We start from the raw sequence: 27,120 nt of genomic DNA on the forward strand, positions 1-27,120 counted from the left end.
TTTTCCGTATATTTGTCTCCAGGGGTCATGTTAACCCATTTCATGTGCACACATGTGCACAAACAGATACACACACACACACACATTCACAGTAATCATACGTATGACACATACTCACACAGTAGACATATGTACGCTTGCTTGCACAGGCACATACGCAGGCACACACACAAGCACGCACACACACACACACACACACACACGCACACACACACACACACACACACATAACATAAACATAACACAAAAAGTCAAGAATTTCTCAGAATTATGAACAGGCAAGATGGAGATGGGGTTGTATAAAATGAATTTTACATGTGAAATCTATGAACTAATCATGTTTTGGTACTTGTTGTCTAGCAGATACCAGTGAGAATTGAGTGTGGATAATGCAATTTAGTGAGACAGTTAGAATCATATAGGCCTTTCAGCGTGATTTCTTTTTGTGGAAAAAATGTGCTGGACTGGGCGGCGGTCATATTTTGTACCGCTCTGCGGTACATCTTGTTTTCATTCATACAGTACTTGCTATATGACTATAACTAGAAGAGACAAATGAATGGGAAGGAAAGAGTTAAACATTCATGACAACATGAGTTGCTTTGTTGTTAATCGTATCAACACACCTTAACCTCCTGATACAGAACAAGTCCAGCCAGTTCTCCACACGGAGCGTTTGAGACTCAAGGAAATGACAAGAGAATAAAACTCTAAACTGTAAGTTCCTTCGTTTACTATATATGACGTGTATGCACTATACAATTTCTCTTGAGTTTTGGAGATGTTTGTATGTAACATGTGTATGTAATGTTTGTATGGAGTCCTATTTGTGGCCCTAGCAGTTTAAGGTAAGAGCAGAATGGCAATCTCAGTGTCCATACATTTCCAAATATTGATCCTGTTATAGAATACAAAAGCAACATGGTCACAGTGGTTAGATCTATTAGTACTTCACAGAAAGAAGTCTGAGTTCAACTCTACCATGTAGATGTAAATGTGAAATGTTAAATGTAAATCAGGTTTATATAAGTATACTTGCATATACAATCAATTTGGTCTCTGCATTTATCCCATCTGTGAATTAGTGAAATACACAGAGCACACATTGAACAAACAGTGTAGTGAAGCACATACTAACCTGGAGCAGTGAGCTGCCTTGCTACAGTGATGCTCGGGGAGCAGTGAGGGGTTAGGTGCCTTGCTCAAGGGCACTTCAGCCATGGATGTGGGCATGAGAGAGCAGTGCTCAACCACTTCCCCCGCCCTCATTTTTCCTGCTGGTCTGGAATCAAACCAGCAACCCTTTGGTTTCAAGCTTGAAGCCCTAACCAGTAGGCCACGGCTGCCTACCACCTATTGTTTTGAATTATGGAAGATGCAACCTGTGTAGTTGTTCTGATAGTTCCTTAATGTTATTAAAATGTATTTTTTTTATCAAACTCACTGTTACTTGATCAAAATGTGTGGCATAAAAAGAGGGTGTTAGAGAGAGGATGTAAATGATAATGATAAGGAGGGCGGAAATAAGAACAGCACATTTTCATGGTGTGTGTGATGTGATTTGTCAGTCATTTGTGTGAGGAAAGAGTAAAATATTCATGACGAGATTTTGCTCTCGCTAGTATCACCACACCTGACCGAACAAGTCCATCCAGTTCTCTACAGAACTGTGAGATCCCTCCCTTCATATGAGTTGTAGACGATGTTCAGCACATTTCTCTTGAAGTCTGTTTGTAATTAAAGGTCCTATTTGTGGCCCTTTTAGCAGTTTGAAATAAGAGCAGAATGGTATAATACACTTTCACTTGGATGGTTCTAGTCAGACTGTACAGTTTCAGAAATACACCTTACAATTAAGTATAGTATAAGTATATATACTCTTTTGATCCCGTGAGGGAAATTTGGTCTCTGCATTTATCCCAATCCGTGAATTAGTGAAACACACTCAGCACACAGTGAACACACAGTGAGGTGCAGCACACACTAATCCTGGCGCAGTGAGCTGCCTGCAACAACAGCGGCGCTTGGGGAGCAGTGAGGGGTTAAGTGCCTTGCTCAAGGGCACTTCAGCCGTGCCTACTGGTCGGGGCCGGAGTGCTAACCATTGGGCCACGGCTGCCCAAAGACAATTAAGGCAATTTTCAGTCAGAAAACTTTACTTTGATTTTTAGTTTGTTTATGTTTGCTCTCTGTTGCTTTATGTCAGTGTTGCACATTCACAAGTCAGCAGCATACAGACATCACACACAACATGCACTTACAGCAGAACAAGTTATATAAGTATATAAATAGGAACCTTAGAATGAAACGAGACATTGTGGAAACACTCAGCTGTCAGTGAAAAGTCACTGGAGTGGAATCAGACATCAGTTTAAACACACAGCCTTGGTCCCTTATAAGTGGAGTAGTGGAGTAAGACATCAGTTTAAACACACAGCCTTGATCCCTTACACATTAAGGGGCTTCTGAGTCGGCTACATTATAACAGCCTAAGCTCTAATCAAAGATCCTTGATTACTCTTGAACCCTCTCTTATTTTACACCTGCTCGTGGACATTCCTCTCTGCTCTAATGTCCTGACCTGGACAAATCAGTCCACTATTTCACATGTTCCTGTTTCTGTGACTTGTTGTTGAGCTTCTTTCGTAATTTCATATTTGTTCTGTTTCTTCACCTTGTCACAGTGCTAAAAACAAAGATGGTGGTTTATGTTTAGCTACAGCTATAATCTATAGTATGCGGTGACACATGAAACAAGACGTAAAGCTGCATTTGTCTAATTTACATTCCCAGAAAGACTCTCCCACTGCTGCTAGGATGAGTGTCTCTCAGGAGAGAGAGGAGGGTGCAGGTCACAGTGAGACACTCAGACCAGAGTCTGCAGCACACAGCTGTGTGCAACAAAGCAGCAAACCAACACACTCTGATGGAGGGTAAGTTAATCCACAGATACAGTACACATCATACCTGTCCCCACACACTCTGATGGAGGGTAAGTTAATCCACAGATACAGTACACATCATACCTGTCCCCACACACTCTGATGGAGGATAAGTTAAAGGAGAAGTTTGGTGTGACATTGACAAAGTGTGTTCAAACAAGACACCAAGTGTGAACTTTTGTCTCATAGCTCATTTCAGCTTGTCCCCTGCACTCGGCGCTAGGTAGCCGATGCTACCAACAGGTTTTCAATGGGGGTGCCTCGGGCATCAGGCTAGCCATGCAAATAAATCACTGTTTTACACCATTTACGAGGCTCAAAGTAGCTCCACACTTCATTGGTAGACTTCGGAGGGCCCTGACATTTAAAACGAGACATTGAGAACTTTGAAAAAGCACTGGTAGTTTATTTACAAGATTTATACAGACAGTACCTTCAGGAAATTTACCGTTCGCCGCCATCTTGAATTTAGTCAAGATAAGGCGAGCGATGAGTACGAATGAACAGGTATGATAAGGGATCAGATTCCAAAAATAATTCAGTGGAAATGCATGGATTGCAGTTGCTTCCAGTAGCTACTATTTTGATATTCTATCCTCTTATGGTGTTACTTTTAATTTGAAAAATGTGCAAAAACAGATAAATGGACTGGATTAATTAACTGACAACACCACAAGTTTTGATAATTGGTTTGTCTGCCTTGATTCATATATGTTGATCATGCAGTAGTAATACTAGCCTGGAAAATCCAGACCCTGGTAATCTAGAAAGATTAAGGGTTTGACCATGCACAAGGGGCGGTAACAAGCATGCATTTAAAAATCTCACTGCAAGCAGTTGGATAACACTATACCATGTTTACTCTGAATGATTTCGGTCTTCGACGCAATCGGATAACACTACGACCAATGTGTACTAGTGTTGTCACGATACCAAAATTAATGTTTCGATACCGATACCAAGTCAAGAATTGCGATTTCGATACTTCTTCGATGCTTTTTAAAAAAATTATTTGATTTGGGGGCCCCACCACCTTGACATCATCATCAGTAATATTGAATATACTGTAGTGTGATCATTCACACCAGTGGCTATCCCAGATTCTGCTTGACTCTCTCCACACAAACACACATGGAAAATGATGGCTTATGTCATATTTTATATATTCTGCATAATTACTAGTAAATATATTTAGCAATTTGAAAACTATTCTAAAACTATAACCATTTTTAAACTATTACACTTAGGCATATGGGTGTGTATGTCTAATTGAGTGCACATTGGTGATGTAGGTGTAATTGAGTGCCTGTCACTTTAAGAGATAGGCTACGTGAGAGTAATTTACCTTGTCTCACGGTTTTAGTCTAGTGAATAAAAGTTGCACATAGCGCATAAGGATATGTGGATGCAATTAATTATGTTTTGTATGTCATTAGATAAAATAAATGTTCAGAAATGTACAAGAAAATCTTTCTGGGATCATAGAAGAGATAAGTGTCTTGCAATGTTCATTAATGATTTTAGCGAGCACTATTGTCAAACGTGACCTGAGCTAGCGGGATAGTTAGCAAGGATCTCTCTTCAGATGTAAAAGTTTGCCATGGTTGCTTAGCCTATTTCTAAATTACATTGAACCGAAATAGTAGGCCTAAATGACCAAAATCCCATAGCTTAGGTAGGTAAGCAACACAAACTTGAGAGATGCAAGTGAGCAAATCAACTTGATATTAGCCTATTATTATGTGTTACCATAGCATCACTTGAACTAGCAGCCATCTCTCGCTGTTTATAGCACGACAGCTGCGCTTACGTGTGTGAGGAGAAAAGACGCACAGCTACAGGTTAGGGGAGGAGGCGCTAGAAGCATGCCTTGTGCACACGCATGTTACTTCAAAAGAACACGGTCATTCTCAAAAGTATCGATACTAATAAAATTAGGCATCGTAACATTTTTAATTTCAGGGTATTGCGATACTTTTGTAGTATCGGTGCACCGTGCAACACTAATGTGTACTGTCCTCCTTGCAGCACTGTCTTGATCAGTTTAGCTGGTTCCCCGGAATGCAAGGGGTAAAAGTAACGTGCATCATTGCCAGAGTGTCTCGCAGAGACAATTCCATTGTGCTCTCGTGAGAACTCTGGATTTCCAGGGTAGTGAAATACTATATTAGGCCTACTATCTGTGGATAGGCTGGTTGGAAATAATATAGTGAACTAACGTTGTCTATGTATGGGTTTTGTAGCCTAGCCTATGTTTTAGAATACGGAGTGTCTATTCGTACCCCTGGTACGAATAGCCTTGGCCACACAACTGGGCTATTCACACCCTGTTACAGGGGCGGACTGGGACCAAAAATCGGCCCTGGCATATTTGGCCCAAGTGGCCCTCAAATCGGTTGGGCACACCTAATTAAATACACAATCTTGCATTACCCTTAAATATGCATATATGTTCAAGTGTCATGGAGCACTGAAAGTGATGTAGGCCTCACTGGCTATCACCCTGACCGATGAGAGATAGCCATAGAGCACATGATCTCCATATTCAAGTAGGCTATATAACCAATTATTAAATAAGAGTTTCTGCTTGAATTCAAAGTATCATTTCAAATTATTCAATAGGCTACATTTAAACTATACAATGCTCAATTAACAGCAGCACCAAACAATTACTGAAGCCTATGTGTAAATAACTACCTAGACTGTCGTAGACATTAATGTAATTTATACCAGTTATCACTGTAGGACAACTGAAACAACACGAAATAAACAGGGCTAGCCTATATTGCTGGTACATTTTGGAACAGTATGGAACAACTAATGTCTTCCAGTAGCCTATCGTATAGTTTATATAGCTTAGTTGGCTCGTGCATGAATATGACTTGTAAGTAAGTATGTATGTACTACAGTCTTTTAGCCCATCTTTACCATGATACATCTTCCAAGATAGAACCCTTTCGACGCTCTACTTTGAGAGACCAACCACCACTGAGACCGGGGTTCGATTCCCGTGTGATGCATTTTGGCGGAGTGAGTGTGCATGTGTACCAACGTCTCTGGAGAGAAGGCGCGCAATTTGAACAAGAAATCGGTTCTCGAACGGAAGTTTTGATTGCAACAATTAGCTAGTTCATGCACCAGGGTGTAAATAGCATGCAGTACTATAAACACCTGGGTACAAATAGTATCCACTTCTAACTGTACATTGATGCAAACAGCATACCTTATTCAGAGTGTCTATTACACAGCTGAGCTATTCACACTCTGTTATGTAACAACAACAAAAACATGTTGCTTGTTTTTTTTTTTTTTAAATATTATTACATTGATCAATATGCCAGATTAAATGCACAAGGGTGCAAATAGCATACACTGATATTTGTACCAGACGAGGTACTAATAGAACACATTGCTGTGTGCACCGGGGTACGAATAGCATACATTGATATTTGTACCAGACGAGGTACTAATAGAACACATTGCTGTGTGCACCGGGGTACGAATAGCATACATTGATATTTGTACCAGACGGGGTACTAATAGGACACATTGCTGTGTGCACCGGGGTACGAATAGCATACATTGATATTTGTACCAGACGGGGTACTAATAGGACACATTGCTGTATGCACCGGGGTACGAATAGAACTTCTTATTGCACCAGGGTACGAATAGCATACACTGCTAATTGTACCAGGGGTGCAAATAGCCTTACCCTTTAGAATAACATACTTTCGAGCGCCTGCATGTTCTCATGCACCTACACTGCAAAAAATGAAATCTAACCAAGTGTTGATAATCTTATATTAAGATCAAAAAATCTATTTGGTATTGTTTTTAGTATGAAAAGACTTACCTAGCACTCTCTCAAAAGATCATTTTGACTTAATTTAAGAAGACTTTGACTTATTTTAAGGAGTCTTATCAAGACAAATTTGCTCAACGCACTGGCAGACAAATTTGCTTGTTTTTAGAACAAATTTGCTTAACGCACTGGCAGACAAATTTGCTTGTTTTCAGGATGAGATGTCTTAATTTAAGAAAAGTTTGACTTATTTTAAGTCAAATGATTTCATGAGAAAGTGCTAGGTAAGTGTCTTTATACTAAAAACAATACCAACTAGTTTTTTGTATCTTGATATAAGATTATTAACACTTGGTTAGATTTTGTTAGATAAGCAGTTTTTGCAGTGTACTGTTTTGCAAATGAAGCACTTAGGGGGGAATTCTCCCATGTGCGTAAGTAAAAATAAGCGTGTAACTACGTGCATTTCGCACACGCAAATTCACACCTTCGCTTAAATCTGTCATTTACACGTGATAGAGGGAGTTACACGTTTTGGGAGGTGAAACTCCAAAATCTGGGTGTGTCTTATGTACAGTATACAACTCTTCTGCGCATTCTGCCATGGCTTAAGCACCTTTGTGCTCAGGAGGACTGTATTAAGGTTGAGAGCCACTACAAGGTGAAACAGCATATTTCTCAATTCTAAATACATGTAGGATACACAGAATGTAAAAAATTAACGTGAAAATTTCAAATTTTGTGAAGTCAGTTTTTTGTTAGGCTATGTGATGGCACACCATTTTACTGTAGGCCTTTACTATTCAGTTCACCATGCTTACATTTTCAAAATCAAAGACTGTTTTGTGTTCTTTCTGGATTTGAATGGCATTCAGAAGGTCACCGTCCACCATAGGCGTGCATAGATAGACACTAGGTGGTGCTAAAGCACTAGGAAGTTTGCCCTTTCTCAACAAAAATGCCCTTTTGAAACTTTTTTTTTTTTTTTAATTATTAATATTAAGATTTTACTGAGGTCGGTTTTGAAATGATCTTTTGAAAACCTGAGCAATTAAAAACGACTGAAACAATGCCCCGAAATGAGCCACCTCCTTTGCGCACACCCGACCAGCCTATCTCTCTTCCTTTGTCACGTTAACTCGCGCGATCGCGCGCACGGCACGCCAAATGCGCAGCAGCACCATAGCAGTTCAGTAAGCGTCTTCAGATAGCAGGCATGGTCGCTGACAGGCTGCTTCTCCCGTGCCCCATCAGCCAGGTAACACACAGATCAAGCAAAATCTTACAGTTTGCCCTCTAAGCCCAACATGTAATAATTTTGTTGTGCAGTAAAATGTCTCATTCAGCACCAAACAAGCATTTTTGCCGACTGGTCACCTGATAAATTAGATGAAGCTAGATAAAGTTTTACGCTGTAGCCCAAATCAATGACAGATAACGTACGACCACATTCAAATGATTTCGGTAGATTTTGCAAATGTATGTGTTAAGAACGTTTTCTGTTTTGTTAGGCAACATGTATTAACACATTCATTTGTGACAGAAGAAACGGGAAGTTCCCCATTACCTGTGAAAAATGTCCATCTGCATTCATGTAATAGAGTTGTAACAGTCAGTAGCCCACTATAACTCCTTCTTGTACTGTTTGGTCTCTTTATTGTCTTACAGATCAAGTAAAATCGTACAGTTTGCCCTTTAAGCCCAACGTGTCATCATTTTGTTGTGCAGTAAAATGTCTCATACAGCATCAAACAACTAAGCATTTTTAGCCAACTGGTCACCTGATAAAGTTTTACCCTGTAGCCCAAGTCAATGACGGATAACGTGAGGACGACCACATAGGCTACAAATAATTTTGGTAGAGTTTGCAATCGCAAATCTATGTGTTAAGACGAACGTTTTCTGTTGTATAGGTTTTGTTAGGCAACATAAATTAACACATTTGGTCTCTTCATTGTCTTAATTGTATATTGATTTACTGATTGCAGCACAAGTCAATTTTCATTCAACATGTGCGTGTAATTTTTTTTTATATATAATTAAGTGTTCCACGTGCGCTAAAAAGTGCCCCCCCCCCCCCCCCCCCCAAATGTCTGTGCACGCCACTGGCGTCCACGTTACACATTTTCATATCAACCTAAATTAACAAGGTGGTGATTTACGCGCAAATGGGAGAATTTCCACCTTTCTGTATGAATGGAGGACTTTAAGTTTGGGTGCCAAGCCAGACTTCGAGGTCATTCCGTTTCCCATCAAGCGATAATACATCTGTCACCAGACTAGTCGTAAGGCTGCCCGTGACCAGACAGCAATAGGTTAACCTTTAATTTAAGATAAACGGCAGTAGGCAGTGCAATTAATCAATGAGGCAAAGGGGCTCAACTCGTATTACAAATGTATTAAATTAAATATAAATAAACAAAGTCAGTTAGACTCACAAATTCACAGTTAAAATGTACACCAAATACAATACTGTAATAAAGCGAGACCACAGCCAGTAATACCGCCGCCAGCCACCAGCAGCGCCAGACGCCCCACAACAGTCCCCACAGTCAGCACAGCACAAGCACAGCACAGCACAACAGTAAACAAACGAGCAGGCAAGCAGCAGGCGAGTTAGTAGCTTCAGTGTTCTCCGGCCTAGCTTAGCCAAGCAGTCATCCGCACGGCAACCCACAAATGTTCCAATCGCTCGGTACCTTCCCGTAAGTCCTCCACAAATCGTAGGGTACTCAGCTCTCACCCGATCACCAGCAGCGACGTAATCGCTCAGCTGAAACAAAGGAGACTTTTGGCAGTACGGAGCAAACTACCACTGCTAATACACGTTAGGTTGTTCGAGGCAAAAAGGGAGCTACTCACATTGCCGGGTGCTGACCAAATCTGCCACCGGAAAATAGCTTTTTGCGTGGATGCCGAAATCCTGGAACTGCTCTGCTGTGTGTCCGGTTGTGTGTCTGCCTGGGTAGGCCACCTCTGGCTCGGCCGCTGTGTCCTTTGCAGTTCTGACTTGATTTCTCCTCTGTACCTGTCGATCCTGCAAATATATAGAGAAAAACTCCCACACACCTGTTCCCCCTCATTGAATTAAGCAGCCCCTCTCCCATAGGTTCGATTGTGAGTCTTTGAGTCTTTGTTAATTGTCAGTCTGATTGGGACAGCCGTGACTGGGATATCAAAAGTCCACACGTGAAGCAAAACAAAAAACACAGGACACAATTAAATGTGTTAAAACACTACAAACGTGAACATGATACTTTGCACACTGTGACACATCCATATATTTGGAATTTGCACAGCATACTAGATACCAGTAAAATTATGTCGTCTTATAGGTTATTGGAAACAGAGGGTGCGGATATTGGTAAAGCAGGAGCACCAGCAAGCAGTGGCTTTGACCTACTATTTCTATTATTCTCTTGAACTTGAACTGTCAGTTTGGTAGCCAAACTTGCACACAGAATCTTGTTATTCTAACAAAAAATGCCATAGGTAATTTATGTGGCGTCTGACAGCCATCTTATATTAGCAACACACACACACACACAGACACACACACACACACACACACACACACACACACACACACACACACACACACGCAGTGCCATCCGAGGTCCAAAAAAACATGGCCATCCAGTTTGTTTTTCAGCCCTTGTTTGCAAAGATTTATCTGGGTTCTCTGTATGTTTTAATAATATTATGTCCTGTAGATGATGAGCTCCCCCAAACACTTCACAATTTCATGTTAAAAAACATTCAAATTGTTTCATCATTTGTGCACACAGGTTTACACAGAGTGATGAATACCCCTACATCTTTACTTCAAAGAGACCCTATCTCTCTGGGATGCTCTTTTTCATACCCAATCGTGTTGCCAGTTACCCTAATTAGTTGTGAAACATTCCTTCTTTTGTTTTCTTCATCATTACACAACTTTTCCAGCATTTTGTTACCCCCATCCCAACCGTTTTGAAACATGTTGCTGGTATCAAATTTAAATTTGACATATATTTTCCATGAAATAGTCAAATTTGTCATTTTCAACATTTGATATGTTGTCTGTGTCCTTTTTGCAACTAAATACGAGTTTAAGAGATTTGCAGATTATGACATTTTGTTTTTATTCACATTTTACACAACGTCCCAACTTTTTCTGTTTTGGGGTTGTTGCGTTGGCGAGACATTGCACTCTGTCTGGCATCATGTTTTTGTTTGTTTTTGTGTTCCTAATTTTATGTAATGTTTTGTTCATTTTTGTATTTATTTGTCTACTTAAATGTATTCACTCTATTTATGTTATTTTTTTTGTTTTTGTGTTACACAAGCACAGATACATCTACACGCACTCACTTTCTCACACACACACACACATAGACACACACAGGCCTGTAGACACACAGATGCCGAGAGAGAGTGGGGGGGTATTGTTGTAATATTATTGTAAGTATGAACAAATGCAATGACTCCATAGAGTTGTTATTCAATTTCTTGTGTCTCTTTATGTAACCAGACCACTGACAGACAGACCTCCATCTCCAGTGCCCAGCTGTGTTTCCATGAAGAGTGATCAGTCCATGGATGATATGCCCACCTTCAGCAGTGAACCAGTTCCATCAGGTCTAAAGTGAGTAATCATCAGTCTGTAGACAGTGGCGCAAAAAGTGGGTATGCGCTATATGCGGCACATAGGGGCGCAGCACTATGGGGGCGCCAAAGCCATGGTAAAAAAATAATAAAATAATAAAATAATAACTATGCTATACGATATATATGGTATTTTTTATATGTAGCTACTGCTGTGCGTTTCTAAAGCATTTCAACATTTTCTCAATGTTATATAACATTTTAGATGACTAACAGACTAAAGTAGGCACCCTCTCTCATAAGGTTCCATCATAGAATTTTGACATAGAAGAGGGGGTGGGGGCATCGTGAGCGCTGGGCGAGCAGATAGGCCTACGAGTAGTGAGTTGCCGTCTACGGAAAAAGATGGATACAGCAAAAAAAGCTGTCGGCGGCTAAAAATATAGAAAGAAAGAGGGAAAAGGAGATGGCATGTCAAGGAATGCAACAGCAGTTAAATAAGGCAACAGGTAGGATTTAAAGTGATGATGTCTGTGCTTGGAGGCTTGCAAATATTCCTGATAACAGACTAACTAGAGTTTGTTAAGCAAATGGGCAGCCGTGGCCGACTGGTTAGCACTCTGGACCAGTGGGCCGCGGCTGAAGTGCCCTTGAGCAAGGCACCTAACCCCTCACTGCTCCCCGAGCGCCACCGTTGTAGCAGGCAGCTCACTGCGCCGGGATTAGTGTGTGCTTCACCTCACTGTGTGTTCACTGTGTGCTGTTTGTGTTTCACTACTGATTGGGTTAAATGCAGAGACCAAATTTCCTTCACGGGATCAAAAAAGTATATATACTTATACTTATAAATGCCGATTGAAACATGCTCATACTGCACTTTTAATGGCAAACGGCAAACAGAAATGTCACGCTAGCAACAACTCATTACATGTTTCCATATCCTAACAATGAAGGCTCCTTTTAATAACTTAATATTGTGTTGTCAATGTGGTGCAAACAAACAAGGCTAGAGTAGTCCTATCAGCCTTATCTTTTGTGAGCAATAGCTGGCAAAAGGACGTTATGAGAACCGTTTAGACTCTCTTAAAGTGACAATGCACCATTTATCAATACTTCATCAAGTTTAACATCAAATTGGCAGCATTTCTTTAATATTTATATATATTATACACACTAATGTACAATAATGTAAATTATTGGCTTTTTGTTTTGCTTTAGTTGTTTATGTGGTAACGCTTTAGAATAACATGTGCTTATTAGGTATTAACAGTGCATAATAAGCAGTTAACAATTCATTACTAACAGTTAGTTAACTGTTGTTATCCTTTAATAACATTAACTAACTGTTAACATGCAGCTTGTAAGTGTTAATTAGCAGCCTATGTTAATAAGTGTGAACAAATGTAATGACTCAATAGAGGAATGAGTTGTTATTCAATTTCTTGTGTCTCTTTATGTAACCAGACCACTGACAGACAGACCTCCATCTCCAGTGCCCAGCTGTGTTTCCATGAAGAGTGATCAGTCCATGGATGATATGCCCACCTTCAGCAGTGAACCAGTTCCATCAGGTCTAAAGTGAGTAATCATCAGTCTGTAGACAGTGGCGCAAAAAGTGGGTATGCGCTATATGCGGCACATAGGGGCGCAGCACTATGGGGGCGCCAAAGCCATGGTAAAAAAATAATAAAATAATAAAATAATAACTATGCTATACGATATATATGGTATTTTTTATATGTAGCTACTGCTGTGCGTTTCTAAAGCATTTCAACATTTTCTCAATGTTATATAACATTTTAGATGACTAACAGACTAAAGTAGGCACCCTCTCTCATAAGGTTCCATCATAGAATTTTGACATAGAAGAGGGGGTGGGGGCATCGTGAGCGCTGGGCGAGCAGATAGGCCTACGAGTAGTGAGTTGCCGTCTACGGAAAAAGATGGATACAGCAAAAAAAGCTGTCGGCGGCTAAAAATATAGAAAGAAAGAGGGAAAAGGAGATGGCATGTCAAGGAATGCAACAGCAGTTAAATAAGGCAACAGGTAGGATTTAAAGTGATGATGTCTGTGCTTGGAGGCTTGCAAATATTCCTGATAACAGACTAACTAGAGTTTGTTAAGCAAATGGGCAGCCGTGGCCGACTGGTTAGCACTCTGGACCAGTGGGCCGCGGCTGAAGTGCCCTTGAGCAAGGCACCTAACCCCTCACTGCTCCCCGAGCGCCACCGTTGTAGCAGGCAGCTCACTGCGCCGGGATTAGTGTGTGCTTCACCTCACTGTGTGTTCACTGTGTGCTGTTTGTGTTTCACTACTGATTGGGTTAAATGCAGAGACCAAATTTCCTTCACGGGATCAAAAAAGTATATATACTTATACTTATAAATGCCGATTGAAACATGCTCATACTGCACTTTTAATGGCAAACGGCAAACAGAAATGTCACGCTAGCAACAACTCATTACATGTTTCCATATCCTAACAATGAAGGCTCCTTTTAATAACTTAATATTGTGTTGTCAATGTGGTGCAAACAAACAAGGCTAGAGTAGTCCTATCAGCCTTATCTTTTGTGAGCAATAGCTGGCAAAAGGACGTTATGAGAACCGTTTAGACTCTCTTAAAGTGACAATGCACCATTTATCAATACTTCATCAAGTTTAACATCAAATTGGCAGCATTTCTTTAATATTTATATATATTATACACACTAATGTACAATAATGTAAATTATTGGCTTTTTGTTTTGCTTTAGTTGTTTATGTGGTAACGCTTTAGAATAACATGTGCTTATTAGGTATTAACAGTGCATAATAAGCAGTTAACAATTCATTACTAACAGTTAGTTAACTGTTGTTATCCTTTAATAACATTAACTAACTGTTAACATGCAGCTTGTAAGTGTTAATTAGCAGCCTATGTTAATAAGTGTGAACAAATGTAATGACTCAATAGAGGAATGAGTTGTTATTCAATTTCTTGTGTCTCTTTATGTAACCAGACCACTGACAGACAGACCTCCATCTCCAGTGCCCAGCTGTGTTTCCATGAAGAGTGATCAGTCCATGGATGATATGCCCACCTTCAGCAGTGAACCAGTTCCATCAGGTCTAAAGTGAGTAATCATCAGTCTGTAGACAGTGGCGCAAAAAGTGGGTATGCGCTATATGCGGCACATAGGGGCGCAGCACTATGGGGGCGCCAAAGCCATGGTAAAAAAATAATAAAATAATAAAATAATAACTATGCTATACGATATATATGGTATTTTTTATATGTAGCTACTGCTGTGCGTTTCTAAAGCATTTCAACATTTTCTCAATGTTATATAACATTTTAGATGACTAACAGACTAAAGTAGGCACCCTCTCTCATAAGGTTCCATCATAGAATTTTGACATAGAAGAGGGGGTGGGGGCATCGTGAGCGCTGGGCGAGCAGATAGGCCTACGAGTAGTGAGTTGCCGTCTACGGAAAAAGATGGATACAGCAAAAAAAGCTGTCGGCGGCTAAAAATATAGAAAGAAAGAGGGAAAAGGAGATGGCATGTCAAGGAATGCAACAGCAGTTAAATAAGGCAACAGGTAGGATTTAAAGTGATGATGTCTGTGCTTGGAGGCTTGCAAATATTCCTGATAACAGACTAACTAGAGTTTGTTAAGCAAATGGGCAGCCGTGGCCGACTGGTTAGCACTCTGGACCAGTGGGCCGCGGCTGAAGTGCCCTTGAGCAAGGCACCTAACCCCTCACTGCTCCCCGAGCGCCACCGTTGTAGCAGGCAGCTCACTGCGCCGGGATTAGTGTGTGCTTCACCTCACTGTGTGTTCACTGTGTGCTGTTTGTGTTTCACTACTGATTGGGTTAAATGCAGAGACCAAATTTCCTTCACGGGATCAAAAAAGTATATATACTTATACTTATAAATGCCGATTGAAACATGCTCATACTGCACTTTTAATGGCAAACGGCAAACAGAAATGTCACGCTAGCAACAACTCATTACATGTTTCCATATCCTAACAATGAAGGCTCCTTTTAATAACTTAATATTGTGTTGTCAATGTGGTGCAAACAAACAAGGCTAGAGTAGTCCTATCAGCCTTATCTTTTGTGAGCAATAGCTGGCAAAAGGACGTTATGAGAACCGTTTAGACCCTCTTAAAGTGACAATGCACCATTTATCAATACTTCATCAAGTTTAACATCAAATTGGCAGCATTTCTTTAATATTTATATATATTATACACACTAATGTACAATAATGTAAATTATTGGCTTTTTGTTTTGCTTTAGTTGTTTATGTGGTAACGCTTTAGAATAACATGTGCTTATTAGGTATTAACAGTGCATAATAAGCAGTTAACAATTCATTACTAACAGTTAGTTAACTGTTGTTATCCTTTAATAACATTAACTAACTGTTAACATGCAGCTTGTAAGTGTTAATAAGCAGCCTATGTTAATAAGTGTGAACAAATGTAATGACTCAATAGAGGAATGAGTTGTTATTCAGTTTCTTGTGTCTCCTTATGTAACCAGACCACAGACACACAGACCTCCATCTCCAGTGACCAGCTGTGTGTCCATGAAGAGTGATCAGTCCATGGATGATATGCCCACCTTCAGCAGTGAACCAGTTCCATCAGGTCTAAAGTGAGTAATCATCAGTCTGTAGACATGTCAGTCATATGCAATTCAACATGGCAAGTGATATGAAGGAGCAAAGGAAAACACACACACACACACACCTGCACACACACAGACACAGTCATACACAGACATACACCTACACACACACAAAGACAAACACCTATACACACACATGTACTTACACCTAGACACAGACACAGTCACACACAGACATACACCTACACACACACACACAAAGATAAACACCTACACACACACATGTTCTTACACCTAGACACAGAAACACAGACACACACACACACCTACACACACACACACACATATACAGAGACATACAGCTACACTCAAACACACACACACACACACACACACACACAGAGAGAGAGGCATACACCTACATGCACACACACACACAGAAACATACTAAAATGGCTAACATGGCTAAAAAATAGTATGCCGATATTTTAGTCTATTTCACTAGATCGTAACATTCACTAGATCGTAACACCTCCAATTATCACCCATTTTGTCTGAAAATTCTAAAACAACAATGTTTTTTAATACTTCAAAATAACATTTTGAATTATAAATAAATAAATTATAAATAAATTAATTAACCTTACAGTACATTTTTCAGCAGCCATAGGTGTGTAGATTTGAACAAAATCTGGTTTGGTTCTTACCGGGGCTTTTACTGCCTGAAATATCCGATTTTGTTTAGCGTGCTCAGAGGTTAGTGCTGGCCTGGTGGGTCGTCTACTTCCACCCTTTCAACGGCACATGAACGGTTAGACTGAGAATTCTCGTCGCTACTTCAAAATTCCACTGGAGCTCCAAGCGGATTTGTGCACGCAGCCTTATAAGAATGTTTACAGCTCTTCAAGTCACGGTAAAATTATATTTTTGGTATAAAGCTAATTTAGATACACTTATGGTGTGGGTGCTTGCGTTTCTTTAGGAATCCGCCGTCTTGGTTTGTATAGAAATTAACATTAAGTGACACATACGTACACGTAAGAGGACGGAAACACGGGACTGGTGGTAATAGGGGGCATTCTGATATATTATATTCTGATATTTTGAAATTTTCTCAAAAAATGTTTATGAATTCTTACTTTAACATATTATAACTTACCGGTAACGCTTTAGAATAACATGTGCTTATTAGGTATTAACAGTGCATAATAAGCAGTTAACAATTCATTACTAACAGTTAGTTAACTGTTGTTATCCTTTAATAAAATTAACTAACTGTTAGCATGCAGCTTGTAAGTGTTGATAAGCAGCCTTTTAAGTTACTTACAAGCATATTTGTTAACAGTTGTAAGTGTTAACAAGCAGCTTGTTAATGCTTGTCAATGGTGTATAAGACAAAGAGGTGGATAACTAATACGCTTATAAGACCTTTCTTACCTATTTGTAGTAAATTTTGCAGCCCCCCAATCTAAAGCGAGGACCATGTAGCCTATAGTTCCACAAGCCCAACCTTCTATCTCTTTATATACTGTATATCTCTATCTAGCTTAGTTTAGCTGTGAGAAATGCACCTTCAAAATTGTTGCAGTGAGCAGGAATCGAACCCCGGTCTCCCACGTCAAAGAGTGCATCGCTAACTATTGAGCTACACTACTTTTCTTACATTGCTGATGAAATTGTTTATGTTGATTCTATATTCCGATGTGCTATATCACACTAGCTATGCTTTTTACAAATATGTTTCTGATGGAAAAGAGGTGTTTAATTAATGCAGAAACAGACCACGAATGTTCGCCTCTGTTCAAGGCAAACATTGATCACGAACGTTCGCCTACTGTATGTTTGCAACTTTGAACCAGAGCTTTGAACGCACCCACTTATCGTCTTTAAGCCTCGGTTGCTAGGTAACCAACTATATACAAAGCAAAGATTCTAGAGCGGAGCTCTGCTCTAGAATCTTTGATACAAAGCTGGCATATCTTTAGACTGCTGACAAACTGTTTTATGCGTTCACTGAACAAAGATTATGGAAATTAAACACCACTTTTCCATCAGAAACATATTTGTAAAAAGCATAGCTAGTATGATATGGAACATCGGAATATAGAATCAAAATGAAAATTTTCATCAAAGAATTAGGAACAGTAGTGTAGCTTAACAAGTAGTGATGCACTCTTTGACGTGGCAGACCGGGGTTCGATTCCTGCTCCCTGCATCAATTTTGAAGGTGCATTTCTCACAGCTAAACCAAGCTAGATAGAGATATACAGTATATAAAGAGATAGAAGGTTGGGCTTGTGGAACTATAGGCTACATCAGGGGTTCCCAAACTTTTCAACCCGCGACCCCCAAAATAGCCGTGCCAGAGACTGGCGACCCCCACTATCCCTGGATGTGATTCAAAAAATAAAATAAAATGTGCGCACCCGGCCATACGCACTAGGCTTATGCAAACACGGGCTTAACGACAACACAAAAGAACAGAGCAGCATGTTATGATTTTACATATAGAACTTTACTATATGATAAAAGCAGAATACCTTAGTCAAAAAATAATATCCATGAGTGCACATTATTGCTGTCATGTGCAAACTTAACTTTGAAACATTACTTTAATTTCCATTTTAAAGCAACACCAAAGCACTTTTCCTGTCGCACGCACGCTTGTTTATCCAGCACTGGCTTTGGAAATAACGATGTATACAGACAAGGTAGAGTACGTTGCATGATTTTATGAAAGTATAATGTATTGCGACATAGGAAGCAAGTCAAATTTGTAGTTTCTTATGTCTCATTCCATCGAACTACAGATCCGCTACCCGATCTGGCAAACTTGCATATGTGCGGTTATAGCCGATAGAGGGTCGCGAAGAGAATGCAGAAGTGCCGTTCACCCTGTTACGAGTTGATGATTTTGGAAACAATATTTTAATGTACAAAAAATTCTTTGGTGTTGCTTTAACAGAAGAATATCTCAGTCAGGGTAATGTCCACAAACTGTTGTAAACATATGTACATTTTTGCTGCGCAAATTTACATTTTGGCAACTACGTTTCAGCGTTAATCTCATCTGGATGTGCGCTATGCGCGGAACACAGCAAGTCCATTCTTGGTTTAATTGTGGAGACGGCCACACGGAGATCATCCTCCACATTTAGACGGGATCTGTATTTGTTTTTAATATATGTCAGTGCAAAGAATGGCGTCAGTACGTCCATCGCGGTCCTTGGACGTCCTTGGATAGCTGTGGATATTCCCTCTCGACTGAAATCCAGAACTCAGCAATCGTGTTGGAATTAAAATCTGTCTTTAAAGCGCGGTCACAAGACAGCTCAACCAGTGCGTCCTCCATGCCGGCTGACAGATGACTTGCGGTGGTTACAGTGAATGGTGATCTTATCCAGTCATAATTTTTCAGAATTTTATTTTTTCCAAATTTATTTGATTTATGGAAATCATTTCGCGACCCACCCCTCGCCGGCGACCCCCACTTTGGGAACCCCTGGGCTACATGGTCCTCGCTTTAGATTGGGGGGCTGCAAAATTTACTACAAATAGGTAAGAAAGGTCTTATAAGCGTATTAGTTATCCACCTCTTTGTCTTATACACCATTGACAAGCATTAACAAGCTGCTTGTTAACACTTACAACTGTTAACAAATATGCTTGTAAGTAACTTAAAAGGCTGCTTATCAACACTTACAAGCTGCATGCTAACAGTTAGTTAATGTTATTAAAGGATAACAACAGTAATTAATTGTTAATTGCTTATTATGCACTGTTAATACCTAATAAGCACATGTTATTCTAAAGCGTTACCAACTTACCTACTGAATCCTCGGTTATCGCTTAAAGGAGAATTCCGGCGTGATATTGAACTAAAGTGTGTTGAAACATGATACCGAGTGTGAACGTATGTCTCATAGCTCATCTCGGCTTGTCCCCTGCACTCAGAAATCTGGCGCTAGTTAGCCGATGCTACAAACAGTTTTTCGATGGCCTAGCCATGCAAATAAATCACTGTTTTACACCATTTACGAGGCTCAAAGTAGCTCCATACTTCATTGGTAGACTTCCGAGGGCCTTGACATTTAAAACGAGACATTGAGAACTTTGAGAAAGCACTGGTAGTTTACTTGCAAGACAATTTATACAGACGGTATCCTCACTGAGTTTAGCATTTGCAGCCATCTTGAATTTAGTCACGGTAAGTCGAGCGACGAGTATGAATGAACAGGTATGATGAGGGATCAGATTCCAAAAATAATTCTGTGGAAATGCATGGATTCCAGTTGCTGCTACTGGAAGAAACTATAATCTTTTTTTGCGTGCCTGCCCTACCCCCACCTCCCAGCCTCCCAGTCTCTCCAGCTCTGCATCCCGGTGACACCCAACGACCTAAGCCACCATTACCTCATGCCCTGCCCCCGCCTGATGCCTCCTTGCCTGTGCCTGTTGAGGTGTCCACAACTCTGGCAGCCTTGACAGGGACATCAAGGAGGTGGTCATCCTCCAGCCCCCACCCCCACTCCCCCTCAATACCAGTGCAACACTCACCTCCACCATCACAGGCTATCGTACCCCCACCATCACTGGATATTGCACCCCTCCCCCACATGGCGATCACGAACATTGAGGTGACAACGACCTCAGTCAACAGCCATCAAACACACAGATACCAGATGCAACCCTCGCCCTCCCCTCCCCTTACACCTCCATCATCACAGCAGATCAAGTGAGAGCTAAACTAAAGTAACAAAAATAAGGCAGCGGGGCCTGACAGACTGTGTCCAAGGCTACTCAAGGCCTGTGCTGCTGAACTGGGGGAACCACTGAAGCACATCTTCAATTTGAGTCTACGCCTTGGACACTTTCCAACACTGTGGAACACATCATGTCTCACCCCTGTCCCTAAAAAGCCACACCCTAGTGAGCTTAATGACTACAGACCTGTCGCTCTAACATCACATATGATGAAGACAATGGAGCGACTGGTCTTAGGTATGCTCAGACCCCAGGTACGCCATGCACTAGACCCGTTACAGTTTGCATACCAGGAGAAAGTGGGCGTGGACGATGCCATCACTTATCTTCTACACAGGACACATTCTCACCTAGACAAAGGGAAAAGTGCTGTGAGAATCATGTTCTTTGATTTCTCAAATGCTTTTAACACCATCCAACCCCTCAGACTGGGAGACAAACTCTTGCAGATGGGTGTGGATGCTCACCTGGTAACCTGGATTACAGATTACCTGACCGAGCGACCACAGTTCGTCAGATTGAAGAACTGTCTCTCTGACACTGTGATCAGCAGCACCGGAGCGCCAAAGGGAACTGTGCTCTCTCCAGTCATGTTCACCCTGTACACATCTGACTTCTGCTACAACACCGAGTCATGCCACATGCAAAAGTTTTCTGATGATACTGCAATTGTGGGGTGTATCAGGAACGGGCAGGAGGAGAAGTACAGGAGCCTGGTGGAGGACTTTGTGCAATGGTGCAAACTTAATCATCTTCAACTCAACACTTCAAAGACCAAGAAGATGGTGGTGGATTTCCGCAGGTCTAAGCCCACTCTGCTACCAGTCTCCATTGATGGGGTCAATGTGGAGGTACTTCCTGAGGAGGCTGCGGTCCTTCAATGTGTGCAGCAAGCTCCTCAGGATGTTCTACCAGTCTGTTGTTGCCAGCGCCCTCTTCTATGCAGTGGTATGTTGGGGAAAGCTGGCTCTGTAGTGGGAGCTGAACTGGAGTGCATCACTTCAATATCTGACAAAAGGACCCTGAACAAACTTATCAACATCTTGGACAATGAGTGTCATCCACTCCACAGCACCATTGTTAAGCAGAAGAGCCTGATCAGCTGGAGACTTCGCTCACTGCCTTGCACAACAGACAGACTGAGGAAGTCATTTGTTCCCAGGGCCATTGAACTGTTCAATGCTTCACTTAAGGGAAGAGGAGAAATAGACTTCTCCGCATAGTCTGTCTGCCTCTTCACCCCCTCCATGTTTTGAACTGTCTGTCCACTAGCCACTTTTTACCACTGTCTTCTGCCTCACTGTTTGCGTGCTATATTAGCACATATGCATAACCCCTCCCTCCATGCCACAGCCGAACTGTGGCCACACTTATACCTTTTCTTAATATAGTTATATAGATATAGATACATAGACTTTATATAGATATAGATACATAGACTTTATTCTTGCACTGTTGCACTGTTTGACTTGCACCATCACCATGACACTCACTCACACAGAGCACCTTACCTTACCTTACTATGCACCTTGCACAGAGAATCACAGGCTCAGTCCCTGCCTCAGTCATTGCAAGCGCCTCTTGATTGATTAATCACCCACTATGTGGATACTGTTTTTTAGAATTGATTTAGATTAAGTGTTATTTAGTATAATTTATATTTTAGTATATTTAGTATATTCTTTATCGTCTACTGTCCTTATTGCTTAGTTGTGTTTTTTTATATTATATACTTTTAATTACTTTTTCTTCTGTTAGTGAATGTGTGTGTGTTGTCTGTATGCTACTGAGACCTTGAATTTCCCCTGGGGATCAATAAAGTATCTATCTATCTATCTATCTATCTATCTATCTATCTATCTATCTATCTATCTTTGTCTGTATGTTAAGTGGTTAGAGCTAGGGATGCACGATATATCGGGGGCCGATATATTATTGGCCGATAAGTGAAAAAATTAAAATATTATTATCGTTCCGATAACCGTTAATTCCGGCCGATATTTTTTTTTAAAGCCCTAACTTCCTAAGTAGGCGTACAGTACCCTCCAGAATTATTGGCACCTTTGGTAATGTTGACTAAAAACAGGTATATAAAATAATCTTTTGATGATTCATTGTACTCTCACAATGAAAACAACAAGGAAAAATCCACCCTTGAAGGGGAGAACATTTATTCTGAGAAAATCTCATTAAGAAATAAATATTTTTAACAAAAACATGTTGCTCACAATTATTGGCAACCCTAGACAATCTTATATACAAAACCTAACAGAAGCATGTCCTTATCTAATTTCAACTTTGTTAAGTTAATCAGAGTGTCTGTGAACTTTCAGAGGTAGTTCCTTACTTTGTTTTTCGCTAAGGTATGAAACTAAAGTGACACAGAGGTTAAATCCTCGTCATTTTTCAACATCAGAAAGACAAGAAAATACACTAAATTTAAATAAAAAAGTGTTGTGACATTTGTAAGTCAGGGAATGTCTATACAAATTATGAGCCTCATACATGGTTTAGTTCTTGTGCTATGGGCTTGTGAACTTTGACAAAAAAAGAGGCTGAACAAAATCGACACCCCCTCCCCCTGTAAAACTAGCTGTATCTTGGAAAGTATTGATCTTACATAAAAGTCATTTTACAGTGTGTCTCCTGGATAACATAGGTACACATGGTATTTTTTTTCAGAATTTTTTGAGACTGAAGTGCATGGGCCCTGGTTGAATTGACGTGGAATGACCCACCATCCTGTGCATGTAAACAAACACAGCACCCTCAGGTTTTAGGTCAGGACGCGTCCTGGATACAGACACTACAGCACCCTCAGGTTTTAGGTCAGGACGCGTCCTGGATACAGACACTACAGCACCCTCAGGTTTTAGGTCAGGACACATCCTGGATACAGAGGCTATAGCACCCTCAGGTTTTAGGTTACCCACAGGTAACTTTATAACTCAGGTCTCATGCCAGTGCTGCTGTACCTGAGTGCAGACCGATGTGGCAATGTTCAGTACTCAAAACATAATTGCAAAAGTGTTCTTGACCGTTGTAAAAAGAAATGGCTGATCTTTAAAGCAATATCTGCAGTGCCCACTATCAGCAACCATTCATCCAATGTTCCAAAGGCACATTCTGTTTACTAATCTGATATTATTTTAAAAGTCTAACATTGGAGAACCCTTTTGCAATTATGTAAGCACATAATGTAATCTGAAAACTGCTGCCTTGATTAAAAAATCAATGCAACTGATCTCAGCTGGTATTCTATCTATAATGGAGCGAAATGGAACTTTCTAAGTGACCCTTCTAACCGGTAGTGTATGAATATGAACATTATACATTTGTAGACAAAAAATGAGAATAGACATTATATTGAATATCATACACCATAAATGACAAAAGGAACCTACACATGAAATATTACAACAGTTAATTATCTGCCTTCATGTTCATTTCATGTATCCTTCAGTCTGACTCATGATCAGTCCAGCTGTGAGCAGGTACTGAGGGACCCAGCCATCACCACCCATGGACACCTGTGCAAACAAGGTGAGCTCACTGACCACTGTCACAGGTATTTGATCATACCTAACTGTTCAGAGCTAATGGGGACTCTTAATTAAGACTCTTGAGTGTGCAGAAATATATAATGATAAACTGGACAGTAACTAATTACTTTAAAGTTGCATTGTTCAATTTTGCCAAGCAGGTGATGAGGTCCTGAAGAGAGTTATAGAGACTCATAAAGCCAGTCTGAAGAGGAGGTTTGAGAATATATCTGAGGGAATCATCAAACCAGGAGCTGAGATACTCCTCAATAAGATCTACACAGAGCTCTACATCACAGAGGGAGAGAGTGAAGGGGTGAATAAGGAACATGAGGTTTGGCAGGTCGAGTCAGCATCCAGATCTCAAAACACAGAAGACACACCAATCAACTGCAATGACATTTTCAAGCCCTTACCTGGACAGGAGAAGCTCATCAGAACTGTGATGACCAAAGGTGTTGCTGGTATTGGAAAAACAGTCTCAGTGCAGAAATTCATTCTTGACTGGACAGATGGGGTAGCCAATCAGGATGTAGTTTTTATGTTCCCCCTTTCTTTCCGTGTGCTGAATTTAGTCAGGAATGATCAGTACAGTCTTCACAGACTCCTGCTTGACTTCCACCCTGAACTGAAGGAGCTGAATGATGGTGAAGGATACAAAGACTGTCAGGTTGTGTTCATCTTTGATGGTTTGGATGAGAGTCGGTTGACTCTCGATCTGGAACAGAACAGTAAGTTGTCTGATGTAACACAAACATCATCAGTGGATCTTTTGATGACGAGCCTCATTCGGGGAACTCTGCTTCCCTCTGCATTAATCTGGATAACCTCACGACCAGCAGCAGCCAGTCATATTCCTGCTCAGTTCATTGACCAGGTGACAGAAGTAAGAGGATTCAATGACCAACAGAAGGAAGAGTACTTCAGGAAGAGAATCAGTGATGAGAGTCAGGCCAACATAATCATCTCCCACATTAAGGCATCCAGGAGTCTCCACATCATGTGCCACATTCCAGTCTTCTGTTGGATTGCAGCCACTGTACTTCAGCAGACGCTGGAACAGGACAACACCCAAGAAATTCCCACAACTCTGACTGAGATGTTCATACACTTCTTGATCATTCAGACCACCAGGAAAGATCAGAAGTATAAGCAAAGTGGTGAGGTTGACAGGGAAAAGCTGCTGGAATCACAGAGAGAATTAATAATGAAGTTGTCAGAACTGGCTTTCAAGAATCTGAAGAGTGGCAATCTCATGTTTTATCAAGAAGAGCTGGAAGAGTGTGGCATTGATCTCAGTGAAGCTTCGGTGTATTCTGGCATGTGCACTGAGATCTTCAAGGCAGAGTCAGTGTTTCACCATAAGAAGGTCTACTGCTTTGTGCATCTGAGCATCCAGGAGTTTCTGGCAGCTGTGTATGTGTTTTACTGTTATGCTGTTGGACAGGTGGAGGGACTGAAAGCAAACATACATGCTGTACATGGAGATCTGTGTGGGCTCCTGAAGAATGCAGTGGACGAAACATTGAAGAGCAGCAATGGACACCTGGATCTTTTCCTTCGCTTCCTTATGGGCATCTCAGTGGAAAAGAACCAGGGACTTTTGCAAGGCCTACTATGCTACACATACAGCAGCTCAGAGAGCATAAAAGAGATATGTAATTACATTAAGGACCTGAACAGAGACGATATCTTTCCTGAAAGATGTATCAATCTATTTCACTGTTTGCTAGAGATGGACGATCATTCCATCCACAATGAAATTAAAAAATATCTGGAGTCACCAAAGGATTTCAAACGTCAGCTGTCTCCTTCTCACTGTTCAGCATTGGCCCAAATGATTTTGATGTCTGGGGAGGTGCTGGATGAGTTTGACCTGAAGAAATACAACACATCAGATGAGGGGCGCAGGAGACTCGTCCCAGTTGTGAAGAGCTGCAGAAAGGCACGGTGAGTTTCTGATGCTAGTACATTCTGCTAAATACCCAACTTGCAAAATAAGTGACAGCCGAAGGTTCCACATATTGTGGCTTGTGTGATCCTTAACAAATCACCACGATAAAACAATAGGCCAGCAATTTGTATCTGATCAGGGAATGGAAGAGGCTGTGGTTCTTACTCTGTATAAAACTTTAATTTACCCAATTCTCTTTATTTTTGGGAGTCAGTTACTTTACTGATCCAATGTTGTTTAATAACTATGTCCACACGTACGGGGGTTTAAAACATAGATTTTTCCTTCATATTGCAAAATAATTCCATCCACACACAAAAACAGCTGTTGAAGGAGGAACGCGTCAATCAACAATATTGCCCAAATTATCTATTAGGTGGCAGCAAGGTTCTAAATTAACTTTTTTGATCACCAGTCAATGTGGCTGGTAACTTTCTAAAGTTTGAGGTAAGCAAGGACAGCACTCTCAGTTGTTTTTCAAACTTTTAACGGACGTTTCAGGCTGTGCGCCCTCCTTCAGCGTATAATGGCGATTTCACCCATTAGTGGTAGGTGTTCCCTAAATAGGGTGTTCACCTTTGACCTGTACCTACACACCTTTTTCCCCAACAGGGGGAGCTCAAAATGTAGGCAAACCAATTACAGCATCCCTTAAAAAAACATTTCTCAGAATATAAACATACACTGATATACTTATAAAATTCAAAAAAGAAAAAGCATGACATCCAGAACAACACTACTTAGGCTATGTCATGTTTGCATAAAGTTATACCCAAGTTACAGAAAACAGTTAAGGACCAATTCTTCATTCATGCCAAAAGGAATAATTGTACCCAGAAAGTAAATCCAATACGCTTCTCTCTAGAGACAAACTGTTACTAGAGAAGCATATTGGGAAA

The 27,120-nt window shown here is 40.7% G+C and overlaps 1 protein-coding gene across 1 annotated transcript in view; it reads left to right on the forward strand.

The window, feature by feature from the left end:
* The first annotated feature begins 673 nt into the window (after positions 1 to 673).
* Positions 674 to 27,120, forward strand: part of LOC143136217 (NACHT, LRR and PYD domains-containing protein 12-like) — an 81,853-nt gene continuing 55,406 nt past the window's right edge. The window contains exons 1-8 of the mRNA XM_076296811.1: positions 674 to 717; positions 2,794 to 2,933; positions 11,261 to 11,374; positions 12,799 to 12,912; positions 14,337 to 14,450; positions 15,875 to 15,988; positions 24,189 to 24,268; positions 24,429 to 26,217. Coding sequence (XP_076152926.1) covers positions 2,818 to 2,933; positions 11,261 to 11,374; positions 12,799 to 12,912; positions 14,337 to 14,450; positions 15,875 to 15,988; positions 24,189 to 24,268; positions 24,429 to 26,217 — 2,441 coding nt within the window. The 5' untranslated portion in view covers positions 674 to 717; positions 2,794 to 2,817. The remainder of the gene's footprint in view (positions 718 to 2,793; positions 2,934 to 11,260; positions 11,375 to 12,798; positions 12,913 to 14,336; positions 14,451 to 15,874; positions 15,989 to 24,188; positions 24,269 to 24,428; positions 26,218 to 27,120) is intronic.

This window comes from Alosa pseudoharengus, unplaced genomic scaffold (genome assembly GCF_046254945.1).
Source record: "Alosa pseudoharengus isolate Yale_2024_CS ecotype anadromous, Long Island Sound unplaced genomic scaffold, YU_APseudo_1.1 YU_APseudo_1.1_scf_1, whole genome shotgun sequence".
NCBI classification, from domain to species: domain Eukaryota; kingdom Metazoa; phylum Chordata; class Actinopteri; order Clupeiformes; family Clupeidae; genus Alosa; species Alosa pseudoharengus.